Source organism: Panthera tigris, chromosome F2 (genome assembly GCF_018350195.1).
Source record: "Panthera tigris isolate Pti1 chromosome F2, P.tigris_Pti1_mat1.1, whole genome shotgun sequence".
Lineage (NCBI taxonomy): Eukaryota > Metazoa > Chordata > Mammalia > Carnivora > Felidae > Panthera > Panthera tigris.
In genome coordinates this window covers 47,751,094-47,769,894 of record NC_056676.1, presented here as the reverse complement: position 1 = coordinate 47,769,894, position 18,801 = coordinate 47,751,094, and the positions used below count along the sequence as shown (strand labels likewise).

The following is an 18,801-nucleotide window of genomic DNA, read 5'->3' as shown; positions in this document are numbered from 1 at the left end:
AGAACATTTTCTTTGAATACAGAAAAGCAGTTGTTTATGGTTATCTAGCTTTGTTGATTTGAAAATGCTTAATGCTCATGTTCGGGGCAATAAGTAAAGATGGAAATGTCATGCCTTTTCTAAGTTTTCTCATACTCAAGAAAAAATTAATGACTTTTAAATAATAACTTTTCCTTGGTTAAGGTGGTTAATAGTGCTAAATATCAATGGACTAATACCTTTGCCAACTAAATGTTTTATTCCATGCAAAGCAGTTTGAACCCTAAACTCTGAATTACACTTTTTGTGTAACATGTTGTTGGTAGTTATTGTCTGATGAGTCTTCCAGGTAGAGGCAAGGTGTGTCCTATATAACACATTTTAGAATTGTGACTAGAAATATTTGGTATGTGGAGCTTTAAAACATTACATCAAAAGATGCATAAATGTGATACTTATCTTTCTGAAGAGTGATTTTACATGTAAGGTTAAGCATTAAAACACAAACAGTTTTAGTTTGAGGCTCAGTTCTGTTGTTCTATTAAAATACAATCAACTGTTACGTCAGTTAGACAAATAGCTTTGTCTTCACTTAGGGGAATGAACGTGAGACCCAAAGTGATCTATTCAGAATGACTGTTAAAAATATTGTCTTAAATTCTCTCCTTTTTTTAGAAGTCGATGGAGTTCTGGAGTAGGTGGAAGTGGAGGAGGGTCTTCTGGAAGGTCCTCAGCTGGAGCTCGAGATTCCCGCCGACAGACCCGAGTTATTCGGACTGGGCGGGATCGAGGGTCTGGGCTTTTGGGCAGTCAGCCCCAGCCAGTTATTCCTGCTTCTGTCATTCCAGAGGAGCTGATTTCACAGGTATGGACTTTGTGGAACACTTCACACAGGCAGCAGAACAATATTCAGTTAAGTACTTAACTGAATATACTGGGCTTTAGTCATGACTTGCAGCGTGAATTGTGAAATACTGCTTCTAGAAAGCTGATTTTGATAAAAGTATAGTCACAAGAAAATTAGCATAGCACTCTTCTTTATTTTTTACTTCAGGCCCAGGTCGTTTTACAAGGCAAATCCAGAAGTGTCATTATTCGGGAACTTCAGCGAACAAATCTTGATGTAAACCTTGCTGTAAATAATTTACTTAGCCGGGATGATGAAGATGGAGATGATGGGGATGATACAGCCAGTGAATCTTATTTGCCTGGAGGTTGGTGGATCACCATCATGGTTTTCTTAGCTTTAGAGGGAGAAACTTTTTTTTGAGTGGGTAATGGAATTATAAAGTACAATGGGTTTTCTGACAGTTCTTTCCAAGGTGGTAGGTATTTCTCACTGTAGTGTTTAATTTGTAAAATACTTTTTAGGGAAAATGGGGAAATGTTTTTGCTCAGTGGACTTGTGTTCTATCCCAGTAAAGACATAGATGTATATGTATGGCTTTATCACTGTCTGACAGATGACTCTGGAAAGTTGTTTTCTGATGCCCTTATTACCAAATATGTAATGATTGCATTTAGATTTTGGCTACATTATATCTATAATGTTACAAATATCTTAAATATCTTTTTTTTTTTTTTAATTTTTTTTAACGTTTATTTATTTTTGAGACAGAGAGAGACAGAGCATGAACAGGGGAGGGGCAGAGAGAGAGGGAGACACAGAATCTGAAACAGGCTCCAGGCTCTGAGCTGTCAGCACAGAGCCCGACGCGGAGCTCGAACTCAAAGACTGTGAGATCATGACCTGAGCTGAAGTCGGACGCTTAACCGACCAAGCCACCCAGGCGCCCCTAATGTTACAAATATCTTAATAGAGATCTTTTTTTTTTTTTCTTGTGATTATTTAGGTAGCCCAAGTGACATTCATGCATTTGATGTTCCCTAAAATCTTTATTAGTAACATTATTTCCTAGGTAGTTAGGACTTTTTCCTCAGGGTATGTCAGTAGTCTGCATCTCATTCAGATCTGATTTAATTTTCAGAGACCTTTCAGTGGTCTACAGATATTTTCTGTATCTGCTTTATTTATGTTTCTTTCTGTTTATAGAGGATCTTATGTCTCTTCTTGATGCTGACATTCATTCTGCCCACCCAAGTGTTATTATTGATGCAGATGCCATGTTTTCTGAAGACATTAGCTATTTTGGTTATCCTTCTTTTCGTCGTTCATCGCTTTCCAGGCTAGGCTCATCTCGAGGTAATTTTGCATTTATTTCTTTGTGATCATTGGCTGGCTATATGGAGAGATAGTGATAGAGTTCACTATGTTTTAACTTTTAATATTGTAGTAATTATGCGTTAATACTTATTACTCTTTTTGAATGCTTTGGTATTAAACTAGTTATTTTTGATTTGGAAGAGCCACAAATAGTACTTCACTTTAGAGATGATCTTATCTACATTGTGGAATACCTGTCAAGGGATTTGACTTACCTAAGTGTATTTTTAATTAGGAAAATGGATTCTGAACTAAAAGCAGAATTCTACTTTACAGTGACATGCAGCATTCAGAAAACAAGTCTCTTTAGTTTATTTGATTAAAATAAAGTGATTATTCTGTTCATTTTAAATCCTGGCTAGATGGAAGTGAGAAGTATGAAAAAATTTAATAGAAATGGGATTGGCTAATAATTAATATGTGGAAATGTATAGCTTATCAAATGTTACTTTCAAAAGTTTGAAATTCTTGAAAGGTATAGTACATAGTAGAGGTTAGAAGATTTTGAAATCCTGTGAATGTAAGACTTTTCTCTGTATGTGTTGGTATAGATTTAACTTGTATTTTAACTTTATTAAGTCAATTTTTTTAGTTTCCAGAATGTAAAACTGCTTGATTCAAATAACAGACAAGAATCAGTTATATTATCTACTGATCATTAGTAAACTGGAAAAATTGCTATGTTTTATTAAGACCTTGCTACAAATATCGAGTACTTAAAAGCAGAGTTTAAAAATAATAAACCTATGATGATCTTACAATATACTGAACCTGTTATGTAATAGCTTTAAAAAATTTAAATAAATCCATACTTTACTGCCTTTATCAAACATTTCATTTTCAGATATTTAATATCAAGCACAAATAACTCCTTCTAAATTTCTCCCCTTTTTTTGGTCATTCTATGTAGGCATTGCTTTTCACTTGAACCATGTGAAATTGCTGCTGCTTCCATTTTGACCTGCATGGATGGCAGTTTCATATGGTTCAAGTTAATGTTGTTTCTAATCCTTCTTATCCAAGTCTTGGGAAGTATATTTTGATTACTTACTTAAAAAAATAATGAGCAAACAAAAACACACCCCCCCCCCCCAACAAACTGTCTGTAGAGAGTTTGAAGGCCAATTGCAGGGGAAGCATTTTTGTAAGGAAATCTTTTTATCTTTCTATAAAGATTAGTTAAAAAAAGAAGCTTGTCTGTTTCTCAAAAATTTTTAAATGAAACTGACCATGAACATCCAGTCTATAAGATTACTCTGAACAAGGGCTTGAATTATTAACATTTTTATAGTTAATGTTAATGGATTTATATTTTATCCTTTTCAGGTTTTTTCCTTGTTTGTATAAGGTTTTGTTTTTGTAAGGCATTCTACTAAATACTCTTGATTTACATATGTATCTGATATATTGAAATTCTTATTTATGCACATTATCTAGTAGATAAAGTTATGGTAACCATTTTTAATGAAAGCCAAAAATTTTCAATTCCATTAAAAATCCATTTTAAAATAAAGTAATTCTGTTCTAAAATTAGTAGTTGGAATTCAAAAAAGTCTGCCTCTACATAGTTCTCAAAAATGCTAGTTTATAATTTTCATAGATTCACTTGAAAGAGTTAATGTTTTGAATGTTGCATGTCAGGCTTACTAGATATACATTTACATTAAATTTTTGTGAGTAGATAAACTGCTGTTAGTTGCATCCTGAAGGGTCTTTACTAGAGAGTGGCTTACTTTTATCCCACTGGTGTGACCCAATTGCATACCAGTTCTCCTTCTTCCCTTAGAGAGAGACTCTGAGCTGTTGCGTGAACGTGAATCCGTTTTACGTTTACGTGAACGAAGGTGGCTTGATGGAGCCTCATTTGATAATGAAAGGGGCTCTACCAGCAAGGAAGGAGAGCCAAACTTGGATAAGAAGAATACACCCGTTCAAAGTCCAGTATCTCTAGGAGAAGATTTGCAGTGGTGGCCTGATAAGGTATTTGGAAAGATTCCCACCCTTTCCATTTAAATGGATTCCTGGCAAACCCAACTGCCTCCCTCCCCCACCAAGGTTTCTATTTTATTTCAGAGTTTTGTACTACCATTATTTAAAAAAACAAAAAAAAATTTTTTTACTGTTTATTTTTGAGAGAGAGAGACAGTGTGAGCAGGGGAAGGGCAGAGAGAGGGAGACACGGAATCTGAAGCAGGCTCCAGGCTCTGAGCTGTCATCACAGAGCCCAATGCCGGGCTCAAACTCAGGAACCGTGAGATCATGACTTGAGCCCAAGTCAGATGCTCAACTGACCAAGCCACCCAGGCGCCCCTGTACTACCATTATTTTATTTTAAATACTTGTTTATTTTTGAGAGAGCACGCGCGAGTGAGCATGAGTTGGGGAAGGGCAGAGGGTGAGGGGTTCAGAGGATCTGAGGTGAGCTCTGTGCTGACAGCAGAGAGCCTGATGAGGGGCTCAAACTCACCAATCGAGAGATCATGACCTAAGCCGAAGTCAGACGCTTAACCAGCTGAACCGAGGAGGAGCCCTTGTACTACCATTATTTAAAACACACACACACACACACACACACACACACACACACACACACACACAGAGAGAGACATAAGTGATATTTTTGTTTTGTTTTAAAGTATACATAGAACATCTTTATTTGGCACTACAGGAGTCATCTTAGATATAGATTCAGTGGTGCTATTATTTGTTGTTGTTTTTCTACTTGATGAAGTAAATTGGAGAAATCGGAATGGTAGTTCCAGATAACACATCAGCGTTCTGTTTCAGAACTTCTTTTTTGGTGATAATTTTGCCAGTAACTGATAACCCTTGGTAGAAATTTGTTTTATAATGTCAAGTGGACCCCTGCTACTGCAGAGCAAATTTGTGGTCATTGATAGAAGCCCACAAGTCAGGGCAAGATAGGGATCTGTGTTTCTTTTGATTAATTAGTTGCCCTGTTTCATGGCACTGAATTCTGACAGACCCTTTGCTCTAAATGCTGTGGGAGACAAAGTAGGCTGAACAGGAATGGACTGGGAGATCGGCTCTGCATCCTGAAAAGTACAGTGACTGGCTTCTAGAAGGCATCCAGGATTTGTTAAGTTGATGTGAATCTTTAAAAATCCATCACTGCTGCAGAGGAAACATAGTGTCTGATCCTGTTGATGCTGTGTAGGTTTCCTTGTCCTGAGTGCTTGGTAATGGCTCCCACAGGAAGCCATGTTTTTCATCTCTCTTTTGATGTGCCTTTTTCTTCTTATTTCCAGAGCCAGTGGGCAGGAAATTTTCTTAAGTAGGAGGAAAAGAACATAAAAATTTTGAGGTTAATCTCTAACAGATAAGGAGATTCTGATAGAGATTTTTTTTTCTTTTTTTGAAGTTGAATTTGCATTTGGGATATTAAAGGAAAATACTGTTTAACTTTTAAATTTATTTTTCATAGTTATTGCGAATCTTGATGTAGTTCATTTATTTTCTTCTGTATTCAGCTCATGTGGAAAGCTCGAATACAAGAAGGAACATGAATTTTAATCAGTCTCTTTGTAAGCAAAGGTTATTCTGTTTTCTTTGGCAGCTGACAAACTTTCCCTGTATTGGCATTCTCTTACTTCTTTCCATAAAACTAGACATGTCCTAAGTTCTGCTTTTACTCCATGTGGTAGAAGGTGATTTAAACCTAGGGCTTTTTTTCCCCCTCTCTTCCGTACATTGTTCTGTGTTTCCTATTTCTCTTGCCTGGATCATATTAGCCTGTGTCTACTTCCATGTTGGCAGGAAGTAATAGAGGATTCGTGAATCTTGTTTTAATAGTACCATCGCATATATATTACTCTGGGCTTCTTTATCATGTACTATTTTTGATGAATAAGTGTTTTAAACAGTACAAATCTAGCAAGCTTTTTCCCTGGCCAGCGTATGCTCTGTTAGGCTTAGACAGTCTTTGTTGCTCTTTACTAATAGGCATGTTTTTAGTACAGCTTGTTTTCAGAAACAGTTAATAAGTACATCGTGATATCTTGAGACTGTGCAGACTTAATAACACTTAATGTGTTATTTCCTTGATGTTTAGACATCGAGGAGGAATAGGAGTGTGTGAAGCAAAATATATCCTTCCTGTACCTTTTTTTCCTATTAAACCCCTAATTTAAAATATTTGCACTGGAAAAGATCTACTTTTTATTAGCTTATGATTGAAATTTAGATATAAAAAATGCAGTTTAGGGAAAAAATAGCTTAAGCCTAATCAAACTCTTAAGCATTATCATAGTTATCAACAAATACCAGTAGTTGACCATATTGCCCCCCCCCCCCCCCCCCAAATTGGCGGTAGTGATCCCTGGGAAGTACAAGGGTTTTGGTGGAGGGGAGCTTGATGTGTGATCAAGTGTCAGGTGGAGGGTGCAGGGAGATAAAGGGTGTTGTCAGCATTCACTACTTAGAAGTAATGTCTCTTTCTTTCTTTTTTGGGTGAGGAGGGTTAAAGAATGCCTGCCAGCTTAACTTCAGAAATGACTTAATCCAGTATTTTTAAATTGGAAGTTTGCGTAGTAACCATAGTATCTTCACTCTTCATTGTGTTGGGGTACATGAGAAATTCCATTGGTTAATTATCTTCCGGATTAGTACTGACTTTTCCCTACTCCCTATTTAGAGAAACAGCAATTTCTTCAAAGTTTCACCATTTTGTAGGCTAATAAAGTTTCTTTCATAGTAGAATGAGTGTTCTCTTTAAGCCTTTTATAGTTAATATTGAACTGAAAATATTTCAGGTAACCTTAAACTTTAAATATTTCTATGAGTTATTCCTTGAGTTAAATGTCAAAGCTAGTATAAGAGCATACTTGGGAACTCTTGTGCACTGTTGGTGGGAATGTAAATTGGTACAGCCACTTTGAAAAATAGTATGGAAGTTCCTCAAAAAATTAAAAACAATTAACATATGATCCAGCAATTCTGCTTCTGGGTGTTTATCCAAAGAAAATGAAAACACTAACCCAAAAAGATACATGCACTCTCGTGTTCACTGAAGCATGTACAATAGCCAGGATATGGAAATAACCTTAAGTATTCATCAGTGGGTGATAAAGAAGATATAATACATACATATACTCATATATACAATTGAATTTTGTTCCACTATAAAAAAAGGGAAATCTTGCCATTTGTGACAACATGGATTGTACCTCAGTGGTATTATGGCGGGTGAAATAAGTCAGAGAAAGACAAATGCTATATGACCACTCTTATATAAGAATGTGGAATCACAAAAACAAAACAAAACACCAAGCTCATACATACAGAGAACAGATTGGTGAGTACTAGAGGCAGGGGGTTGAAAGGTAAAAAGAAAAAGTTTTAAAAATTGTTACGTAGGCATAAAAATTTTTCCTTTATTAATTTTTCAATACCTTAAAAATATAAAAATTAGAAATTATTATAAGGATGTCTTCATGAAGACAGGTGAAGGTCAGTCGTTATTAATTTAGTAGCCTTGATTAAATGCATACTTCCTTTTTTTTTTTTTTGAAGCTTATTTATCTATTTTGAGAAGGAGGGTGAGTGGCGGAGGGACAGAGAGGGCAAGAGAGAGAATCCCAAGCAGACTCTGTGCTGCCAGCACAGAGCCCAACGCGGGGCTTGAACTCCTCAAACCGTGAAATCGTGACCTGAGCTGAAACCAAGAGTCAGATGTTTATCTGAGCCACCCAGGTGCCCCACTGCAATCTTTGTGTTAGGCCTTTTGCTTAGGTGTTAGGGTAATAGTTTTGTAGAAGGCAGAACAATGATATTAATGCTTTGGAGTAAGTACCATTATAGAATTCGGTACAGGCGGCTTTGGGGAATCCTAGGAGGCCAGAGTGATTGCTGAGTGTGGACTCTGGAGTCAGATTGCTGGAGTTCATATCCTGGCCCTGCCACTTACTAGCTGTGTGGCCTTGGTTAAGACCTTTAACCTCTCTGGGCCTTTGTTTCTCATGTATAAGATGAGGATAATAATGGGTTTTGCCTTGTGAGATTGTCACGAGAATTAGATGACCCATTATATATAAAGTGTAAAGAACAAGGAGAACAAAGGGTCTTTGTTCTACAAAGAGAACAGTTTCTGTAAGTCATGGACGGGTGAGACTCCAGCGGCAGCGTTTGGGTATTCCAAGTGGGTCCATGTGGCAGTAAGGATTTTGAGCGCTGGATTCTCTGCTGGTACAGAGTTGAGCACAAGCTGAAAGAGATACGACCATGTCCATTGTCTGCCTTGGCTAAAAATGCAAGAAATGAAAACATTTTATTGCTATAATAATGTAGCATAATAAAAAATTAATGGGTTGTCTGTATCTACCTAAGGGAGAGATGGAGGGAGGGCCTCTAAGTCCAAGTTCCTCATGTTCACAGTTGAACCAGCCAAATCTATACTGGTTTCTGCATAGTTTTACCCCAGAATGTCAACTTTTTTATTATGCTGCCCTGCCTCTTCATCCATCATTCCTCCCTCCCTCCCCAGCATACCACTGTCCCTCATTCCTGTCCTTCCTCCTGTTTGCTTTTTGTACTTTATATTTCTGGAAGTAGCTGTGATAATTCAGTTACTTTGGTAAGAGGATGCAATCTTCCCATTAGCTGATTATCTCACATAGCTTCATTTCACTTCTCAGTTCTGAAATTTACTTTTCTCAGACTAGAAATTTAGTTCTATGTGCTGAATGTCTACATGTAAAATGCAGCTATATATATATATATATATATATATATATATATATATATATATATATATATATGCCAGCTTACTTCCAACAAGAATCTAAGGTGACTTATAAGGGAAAAAAGATGCAGCTATAGTCACGAAACACTGTTACCAAGAGAATGCACGGATAAGAGGGAATAACAGACGTGGGAGGGAGAAGGAGGAGTAATTACACAGAAATCCATGCTGAGTAAATCTGCTGAAACTGAACATAAAAACTTTGCTTTGTGCCCCATAATGCTTTCAGTTTAAAGCACGCACATATCCTTTATTTTTAAGCAAGTTGTTGGAGAAGAGTGTGGTGAGAGTTGTGTCGTGGGTGGTGAAGAAACAAACTGATGGAGCAAGTCAGTGATGTTAATTTGCAGTCCCTTCCCTTACTGTCGTGGACCTGTTTTCATATGGCCTAAGAAATAAAGAAAATATATTCACATTGGTCTTTTGAACTGCAGAGTTGCATGTGATTCTCCGTTTGTTTGAATGGTGTTGAGAGCAAATAGGCCATGACATTTGGTTCCTTACTTAAGCTATTTGAGCAGCCTCACTGTTGGAACCAGTTGACCAAACTTGTTGATCATATTGCTTCACCTTCAGGGTTCTAGAAGGACAAGTTCAGTGGGGAGAGGTCTTTGTTGTTGTTGTGTTATTGACACTTGGATGTTGCAGGTAGTAAGTACCTGTTAAGAATTAGCTAAATGTGTCCCAAACATAATTTAAAAGGAGAAGTTGTCATAGAAAGGAAACGAAGGCAGGCATAAGGAGACTAGGGAAAGTGGATAGGCAAAGAGAAATGAAGTGTGAATAACTAAAGTTGATCAAATTGCACGTTGTAACCCTTGGTTATGTTCCATCCACTTCAGGCATAATATGTGATAATGTTGCTGTTGGTGCTGGTACATCCTGGGAGAGGTAGTGTTGGCTGATGGAACATTTTTTTAAAAAGATGAAAACCAAGTTTTATGGGAGAAATAGAGGAATAGAAAGGCCAACGTTTTCAAAATAGAAGTCACTAAATATAGATGTGGTCAGCAGGAATTTACACTGCTGCTGGACTACATGCCTTTTTTTTTTTTTTTTTCTTTTCAGTTTTGGCCCCTACATAATTTCTATCATTTTTGGCAGATTTCCATCTCCTTTTGGGGAGACATTTCTAGTTTGATTGATGGCCTCAGTTCAGTTATTTCTTGTTATTCAGACAGTTGCAAACTTATTGAGCAGCTTCAACTTTTAGTGACTTGATTTTTGTTTAAAAAAAAAAAAAATAGGGCTACAAAGTACTGATCTTTCAGGAAACATGCACATCTACTTTTTCCAGTTGGGTTGAAGTAGGCCCTAACTTGCTCAGAGGCAGCCATTGTTATTTCATAAATACGATAAAAACAATGTTTTCTATGACGTTATAAAATGAGTGAGCTAAAATACTGTTCTTTTCTGTTGTGTTTGATTGTTTCGTATTTCTTCACATAACAAATCTAAATCGGGCAAGAAGCGATAGGTGATTATTCCATCATCTTCCTTTGGTTGGACACACACATTTTCCACATTTGTCCGTAATGGATTTTCAGTGCCTTTGGCATTCAGTTAGTTCATTCAGGACTTACCCTGGGGAACGTTGGTCTGTCTTGGAGGATATAGGTAAAGTCACTTCTGAGAGGCTTTGTGCGCCATGTTCTTGCTATAGGGATGATTTGTTCAGGATTGTATTGCTCTGGCAAGGCATTTTACTTGGAGAAGTTAAAATTCATCTATTCATTCAGTTATAAGAGTGTTCTTACTGTGTACCATGTGCCAAGCTGGCCTTTGGGAATGTAGAAGTGAGTATGATATGGCCCCTCTCAGTGGGGAAGACATACATTCACATACAGTATAATGTGTTCACAGTGTGTGATCAGTGGTAGACTTGAAGGTGTGAATACAGTGCTTAGAGTTTCACAGTGGAGAATGACTAATGCCACCTGAGACATTTGGTAGAGACTTCACACAGGAGATGATATCTGAGCAGCATTTTTAAGGTTAAGGAGGCAGTGACTAAGATGCAGAGGCATTCCAAGCATATCAAGCATGGGCCTAGAGTCAGGAAAGGGCACGGTGTGGTTATGGAACAATGAGAAAGCCAGTGTGGGTAGGGAGTAGAGAAGAGCAAGATGGAGCAAGACTGTGAGTGCCCCCCGGCAACTTGCCACGGGGTTAAGACGGTCTGCAGTCACTAGGAACAGAGTTCTTAGAGAAGTGACATGATGGGGTCCATGGGGTTCTGTTTGTTTTTTTATGAGGTGAAGGCTCTTGGCATTGTAGGAGAAAGATAGGAATAGGAAAAATCTGGAGTCTGTTCAGAGACTGATAGAATTGTCATGGAAGGGAATTATGAGCATCTCAACTAAAGTAATGGCAGTGGAGCTAGAGGAAGGGAAGAATCTAAGGAATTTGAGGCAAAGGCAGTACTGGTTGACTAGTCACTACATTGTTAAGAGAGAAGAAGAGGAGGTGATGGGAGGGCCCAGGTTTTCATGTCTCTCCTGTTACAGGGTGGGTGGTGGATGTCATTCATGGAGAGAGCAACTGCAAAGGATATGCAGCTTTGGAGGAGATGATGAATTTATTTTGTAGATGTTAGGGTGCTTTACGACATCCAGTAGACAACTCTTGCAACAGGTGAGTTTGGAGGTAGGAGATGTACATGTTTAATAAGCATGATGCCCCAATGGCTGCTGTCAGGCTGAGGGTGGAGCATATTTGAATAAAGGAACAGGGTGGATGGAATCTGGGGCAGGGAGTGGATGGTGGTATGAGGGAGATGAAGAAAATAGCCATGAAAAAAGAAGGAAGACCAATAGGGAATAGTGACCTATGAATAGGGACAGGAGAAATTCCAGAACAGATGAACAGGGTCAAATGGTTTGAAGAGTTTAAAGAGAAGATGGGCTAATTAAATGCATGGGGCATTGATATGACTGTTCGAGGTGTAGTTGTACCTCTGAGTGAAAGCTGGTAAGGTGAAACATGCCAAGCAATTCACTTTACCATGAGTAGGATTGAAGGAAGGATTAGTTTGGTTGATTGTTGGGGTTATGAGAGAGTGTTACATCCTGTGTGTGGGGGTTACCCTTAAATAAGAGAGAAGGACAGTTCTTTCTCTGAGATGAAGGTGGGGGGGAGAGGAGAATGGTGTTTTTTTTGTTAAATCTAGAAGTAGGAATATTCAGCAAGCTTGTGCTTTTCTGGGTAAGTAGAAGGTGAAGTTGGGGGCAGAGTAATCATAGTTGAATTTGAGCACTAATTTGTGCTGAGCTGTGTGCTGTCTACTTTATATATGTTACTGTCTTTTGGCTTTTATTCTCCCCCCATATATATTATTAAACCCACGTTAGAGGTAAAGAAAGGGGGTTCAGAGAAGTTATAAAACTTACCCAGAGTCACATACTTGATAGGTGTTGGATCCAGGTTTGGGGCTCACTTGGCTTGATTCCATCATCCTTTAACTGAAGGGAGGAGAAGGAAATGTGAGGTAGAGATGTTAGGATTTGATGCAGCCACCTTGGAGAGAGTAGACACAGGTTTTCAGATACGCTTGGCGAAGGATAAGAGAGGAATTGGTAACTTGCAGAGTTTCGAATTTGGTTTCTCCTATCCCTCTGTGGAAGTGACTCGACAATAGGGGTGATTGGTATTGGTAAAATAGAAGATTAAAATTTGGGTTCTTTCGGTACACCTCTGCAGCATAACCTGTTGTTACATTATAAATCGTGGCAGACTTTACAGGCTTTAGCTGACCAGTGTAACCCATCTGACCAAATAAGATTGGAATTTGACAGAAAAGCAAAATGACACCATTAGTTTAGCATACTCCAGAGCCAGAATTCCAAAGAGAAGCAGTGCTTAGACCAGTAGCAAAAGTACAACCAAAAATCTCTTAATGGCAAGTTTTGCCATGTGATTTCTGGGTAGCTTCATGACTCTGATCATATTAACATTATGTTAAAAATAATACTGATACTGGGGCACCTGAGTGGCTTAGTCTGTTGATGGTCTGACTCTTGGGTTCAGCTCAGGTCATGATCTCATGGTTCACGGGTTTGAGCCTGTGTCAGGCTCTGCTCTAAGAGTGTGGAGCCTGCTTGAGATTCTCTCATTCACTCACTCGCTCACTCTCTCTTTTTCTCTCTCTGCCCCTCCCCTGCTCTTGCTCTCTCGCTCTCAAAATAAATAAACATAAAAAAATTATTGATACTGTTCATTTACATTTATTGTCAAAGATTTTTAGAATTTAATTGCATTTAACACCTGGCATGTGCATCACCTTAAAACTAAATGAACTCTCACCTTAAAAAAAACAACGTAGACGTTTGTTTCAGCAGCTTGGAAAAGTCTAGAGAGAAGGAGTCTTCTGTCTTGACACTTGATTTTTCCAGCTTCAGCTTATTGTTTTCTTCATTTATTTGGCACATTTATATCACCTACCATGTGCACTGTTCTAAAAAATGGGGATACAGTGGTGAACAAGACAAAGCTTATATCCAAGTGAATAGACCATAAATGAGTAATACAGTATTGTGAATATACTATTACTATCATAATGTAGTATAGTTGTGAAATGCTATCATCTACAAAGAAAGCAGAGTAAGGAGGTGGAATATGAGAGTGGTGGTTTTGTAGGTAGTGTGGTCAGAGGCTTCATTTGAGCAGACTTGATGAAGGATAGGGATTGAGTCACTGAGAAACAAGGCAAGAGAATACCAAGGACATGACAGGATCCTGCGGACATGGTCTAGGAGCTGGAAGAAGGCCTATGTGACTGAAGGACAGTGATTTCACAGAGGAAGCCAGGGCTGCATTACGAAGGGCCTTACAGGCTGTGCTGAAGACTTTGCACAGCTGTGGTTTATATGTTTACTGAATTAATCCCGATTTAATGAAGTGATTAAAGTGATTAGGTTTGGCCAGTTGTACTTACACTACCGTATTATTTTTTACTTTATAGGATGGAACAAAGTTCATCTGTATTGGGGCTCTATATTCTGAGCTTCTGGCTGTCAGCAGTAAAGGAGAACTTTATCAGTGGAAGTGGAGTGAATCTGAGCCTTACAGAAATGCACAGGTATTTTATATTAAGCTTTCATCGAATGGTTCTATATATCAACATACAAAATAGTGATCATTTTTCTTGTGCTTTCTAAGAATCCTTCACTGCATCATCCACGAGCAACATTTCTGGGGCTAACCAATGAAAAGATAGTCCTGCTGTCTGCAAATAGCATAAGAGCAACTGTAGCTACAGAAAATAACAAGGTAGGAAATACTTTGCATTCGTTGAGAAACATTTCATGCTTCAGTTCTTGGTTTTCTTCCTCTCCCTCTGCCCCTTTTCCATCTTCTAATTTTCTGTCTTTCTAAATCCACAACTTCAAAGCATCTCAAGCCTAAAGAGAGTAATCCAGTATATAATCTTTTTGTTGCTGGTTTATCCCTATATTATAATCCAACTTTAGAGGTGGCTTTTTCTCTTAAGGGAAGGACAAAATATTTGAGATAAGTGCTAACAAAAGCTGTCCGAGATGGATTGGGGAAGTATGTGGGTATTTTGCCTTGGATTCTCTTTGGCTTTAGAGTCACTAAATTTTTTTTTTTTTTTTTTTTTTAGTTTATGTATTTATTTTGAGAGAGAGAGCGAGCATGGGGGAGGGGCAGAGAGAGAGGGAGAACTCAAGCAGGCCCTGTGCTGTCAGTGCATGAAACTGTGAGATCATGAAACTCATGAAACTGAGATCATGACCTGAGCCCAAATCAAGAGTTGGACGCTTAATTTATTGAGCCACCCAGATGCCCCTAGAGTCACTAAATACTTTTTAAAATTGTTGTAGCAAATGTTTACTTTTGATTCATTTCTTTGAGATGGCTTTAGACGATCATTTCAATAGCTGCTACTTCAATTTATTTGTGTAAGGAAAGTATTTTAGATTCTTAATTAAGAGCCTTTTCTGAATTACTTATTTTTCTGGCATTTAGCTCAAAACATTTTAGAATTGCAGTCCGTAGAGTATGTATGTTGTTTCCTAGTTTTGACCACAGTCCTTTCTTATTTATTTAAGCCTCTAATATTTTACTCTTTAGGTTGCTACATGGGTAGATGAAACTTTAAGTTCTGTGGCTTCTAAATTAGAGCACACTGCACAGACTTACTCAGAACTTCAAGGTGAACGGATTGTTTCTTTACATTGCTGTGCCCTTTACACCTGTGCCCAGCTAGAGAACAATTTATATTGGTGGTGAGTAACACAGGGAGGGGGAATTCCTTATCAGTGAGTGCTTTTATGTGCATAGATAGGTGCTTTGAGAAGTGGAATACCAACATGAGAAGGTTGGTCAAAAGATAATGCTTTGTAGAGAGGGAAATTTCACTTTGGAACAAAGTAACATTAAAAAAACTTATAAAAGTAACACATACTTTAGTGACTGTAATTATGGAATTTTACAAAAGTATAAAGTGGAAACAAAAATTACCTATCATCCTGCAACCTGAAGGTAACTACTGTTAGCATTTGGAAGTATTTTAAATCTTTCTTTCCTATACATAAATAGGTACTTTGCTTTTACATAATTGGGAACCTAGGCTATCGGGTATTTTTTATGCTTTTTCATTTAACAGTATTACTTAAAATATAATTAAATATAAAATATAATTACAGTATTTCATTGGATGTATATTTTGTGTCTTCCTTTATCCCTTTACTATTGACTTTAAAATGTATTTTTTCTGTTGTGTTTTAAGGAGTTTAGTAAATCTACATTGGCAGAAATAATATGTAGGGGAATCTACTAATGAAATAAAATTATTTGGAAGAAAATTTCAGGTGATCGATTTTCTATAAAAATTTAATCCCTAAAGGTTTAATAAAAACAGGACCAGTTATGTATTAAAGCTATGCGCAAGTTATGATTAAGAATAAGTTGTAAATACAACAAGCAAAAATATTATATGTAATTTCAGATTAATAGGCTTCTTTGCTGCTTGCTTGACCAATTTATACTTTTTCTTTTCAGGGGTGTAGTCCCTTTTAGTCAAAGGAAAAAAATGTTAGAGAAGGCTAGAGCCAAAAATAAAAAGCCCAAATCTAGTGCTGGTATTTCTTCAATGCCGAACATCACTGTGGGTACCCAGGTAAGTGATTAGGGGACGTTGTTACTCTTCAAAATCACTTTCTTCCTCTTTAATTAATTCCCTTCTAAGCAGTTTTATAAATGAATGTTATTTGAAGGACCAGGTTCCAATAGCATGTATATGCTTTTTTATTCAATAGTTGAGTGACATGGAGATTCTGCCCCAGTGTCACAGTAGGTTTCCTTATGGGGCAGGGTTTCCAGATTTGCCTAATTTTAAGAATCATTTGGTACTTGAATGCAAGAGTGTGGAGCTCCTGGGATGTTCCTTCAGTTTGTCTGGTGGTAAGGCCTCGGGTTGATTATGTTAACAAGCATCCCAGGTGATAAACAGCCAGGCAGTTTTGAAAGATCCTGCTCTTGGGGATGTTGTCAGCATAGGGCAGGAGGCTTCCTCAGATCTGTTTCCACCAGAGATGGATTCCACTCTGAGACGATTTTAGGCTTCTGTGTTATAGAAGGTGATTTTTCTAATACCTCAGTGGATCAAATTGTGGTTGGTTCAAGGACTTCTGGCTCCTCCATTCTTTCAGGGAGTCTGCAGAGCCCTTTCTTTTCTTTCCATTTACATATCTGTGAGGCTGAATTGTCTGCATACACTTTAGTCTAAGTAACTATCACAACAGATTGAATGTGGAAGCAGACGTGGGAATCGAACTGTCTTCCATTAAATCAAACATTAAGAGATTTGCAAAAATGTAAACAGTGCCATTTTTCTTGCTATTTTTTTTGCAAACCAGTTTTTTATAAAATTGTTTATATTAACATGACATTTATTACTGTGAAGTATTTAAAAATTTCTCAATTTTAATTACTAATACATTAAATACCAGCTAGATAGGACCCAAATAAACAAAATATTTTTGGGTCCTCAGTAATATTTAACAGGGAAAAAGGGCTCTGATACCAGAACAGTTTGAGAACTGTTGTTCTTTTCATTCATTATCTTGAGGATAGTTTATCTTGAGGATAAAAATTGGTGTATATTCTAGCAAGCACTACAATGACTATTTTGTAAGATCTAGGAAATACAAGATATAAGTTATCCCACCTTGTAGTGATAAGGAAAAGAAAAATTCAGAGTGCAAGATGACACATCGTGTAATAAAAACTACCATTTGTCTAAGTGCAAGGGATTATAAAGTGCTTAAAGAGTTACTACTTCAGTTGTTACTTTTCAACAAAACCCAGCTTATACATACCCGTTTTGTGTTTGTGCCTCTTTGTTGTTGTTGTTGTTGTTTTGTTGTTGTTGTTGTTGTTGTTGTTGTTGTTCTTGTCGTCGTCGTTGTTTGGTCCTAGTCATGGTTGTCTTATTCTGACTTATTTCTTGCTTGGCCTCCCAATTGGGAAGTGTTTAGTGATTACCCATTATTTCGAATTTTCTTCTTCAGCCTTCATTATTTATTTCAGTTGTTTTGGACAGGAGCTTCAAAGAGCTCCCCTTTTCCTGGTTAGTCCAATTACTGATTTCTGTTGTTCTTAAAGTTCCTTGTTCACTGGAGTCACTCAATAGCAAGATATCCTCGCATTTGCCTTATTAGCATGGAGGATGATGTTGCTACAGAGAGAGAGAGCAGAAAAAACACTTAAAAGGTGCACTGAAGAAAATTTTTAAACGAAATAGCTTGGAACTAAATTGCTGAGAGATAGGTATATTAAAATATTTTGGTATAGAACTAAGATTTTATTTTAAAGCTGTGGAAAACTAGAGATTTAAGATAGTCATAGCCACAGAATAAGGAAAGCCTTCGTGTGTTAACTGTTGATTACTTAGAATTACCAGCTACACCTACACTCTGAGATCATAATGTTGAGAATGATGTATTTAGCAGTTATCCATTGACACGTCTCGTTATATGCTGGACCCCAAATACACACCACCTTGTCTTTAAGGTGACTTATTTTTTATAAGAAGGCACTAATAAATAACCTCCTATCTTCTAATCTTACCACATTTCTCTTTAAAATACAGCCTTCTTTCTTATTGATCCTCTTTCAGACTGTAAGCTTTCACCAGTCTTCTCTGAAAATTTGTGGGTGAAACTTCCCTTTAAGTCACAGCTCAGCAGGACATACCTTTTTCCAGAAGTCAGCTCTTCATGAACTGTACATTCTAAGCCACAGATCTATATTTAGTGACACATAACTATCTGATGGAACTGCAACTCTGCTCCAGGATTTCCAGTTGTGATACTACTCAAATGTATCAGCGTCTTCTGTGTCACTTACAGTTAATTATAAACCACCACATGATCTTCATATGGGCCACTGTCAAGGACAACATAATACTTCATTACTGGGTGACTGAACAGAATGTCCATGAGACTGAGCTGTTGGAGAACTCAAAAGAGATGTCCAGAAATAATCTTTCTCTCTCATTTGGAGCTATTCTTGGTGTGTTTGACGGTGCCACCTTGCAGGTTATTGCTTTCAGAGTATATGACCTGAGGGAGCTCCTCGGCAGTGAGAAGTTGCAGGTTATTTACTCCTGCACTCAATTAACTTCTAACATTGACGTCAACACACTCTTTTTTAATGTAAGAGAAAACTTCTGTTATCCAGTGAAGGTTTTGGTTTGTAGAAAACAAGTCTTCTGGGGGAAAGAAACCCCCATAGAGATGAAGTTTATAGAGCCTGTATAATACATAGCATCGTGAATTAGGAAAGTCATTTCAGATGTTAAGAAACTGACAGAATG

The 18,801-nt window shown here is 37.5% G+C and overlaps 1 protein-coding gene and 1 long non-coding RNA gene across 7 annotated transcripts in view; one reads left to right on the top strand and one right to left on the bottom strand.

The window, feature by feature from the left end:
• UBR5 (ubiquitin protein ligase E3 component n-recognin 5) overlaps positions 1–18,801 on the top strand; it is a 136,807-nt gene that overhangs the window by 53,633 nt on the left and 64,373 nt on the right. For 4 of the 6 annotated variants that reach the window (XM_042972879.1, XM_042972882.1, XM_042972878.1 and 1 more), the window contains exons 6-13: positions 655–844; positions 1,034–1,193; positions 2,033–2,182; positions 3,972–4,183; positions 13,924–14,040; positions 14,121–14,231; positions 15,054–15,208; positions 15,984–16,101. In XM_042972879.1, the coding sequence (XP_042828813.1) occupies positions 655–844; positions 1,034–1,193; positions 2,033–2,182; positions 3,972–4,183; positions 13,924–14,040; positions 14,121–14,231; positions 15,054–15,208; positions 15,984–16,101 (1,213 nt within the window). The remainder of the gene's footprint in view (positions 1–654; positions 845–1,033; positions 1,194–2,032; positions 2,183–3,971; positions 4,184–13,923; positions 14,041–14,120; positions 14,232–15,053; positions 15,209–15,983; positions 16,102–18,801) is intronic. The other 2 variants (XM_042972881.1, XM_042972880.1) reach the window with 1 other exon arrangement.
• On the bottom strand, positions 7,862–18,163 carry LOC122234886. Its single transcript, XR_006212861.1, has 4 exons — positions 17,303–18,163; positions 13,266–13,416; positions 12,353–12,424; positions 7,862–8,463 (listed from the first exon to the last, which is right to left on the bottom strand). It is a non-coding gene; the product is annotated as an uncharacterized LOC122234886 (long non-coding RNA).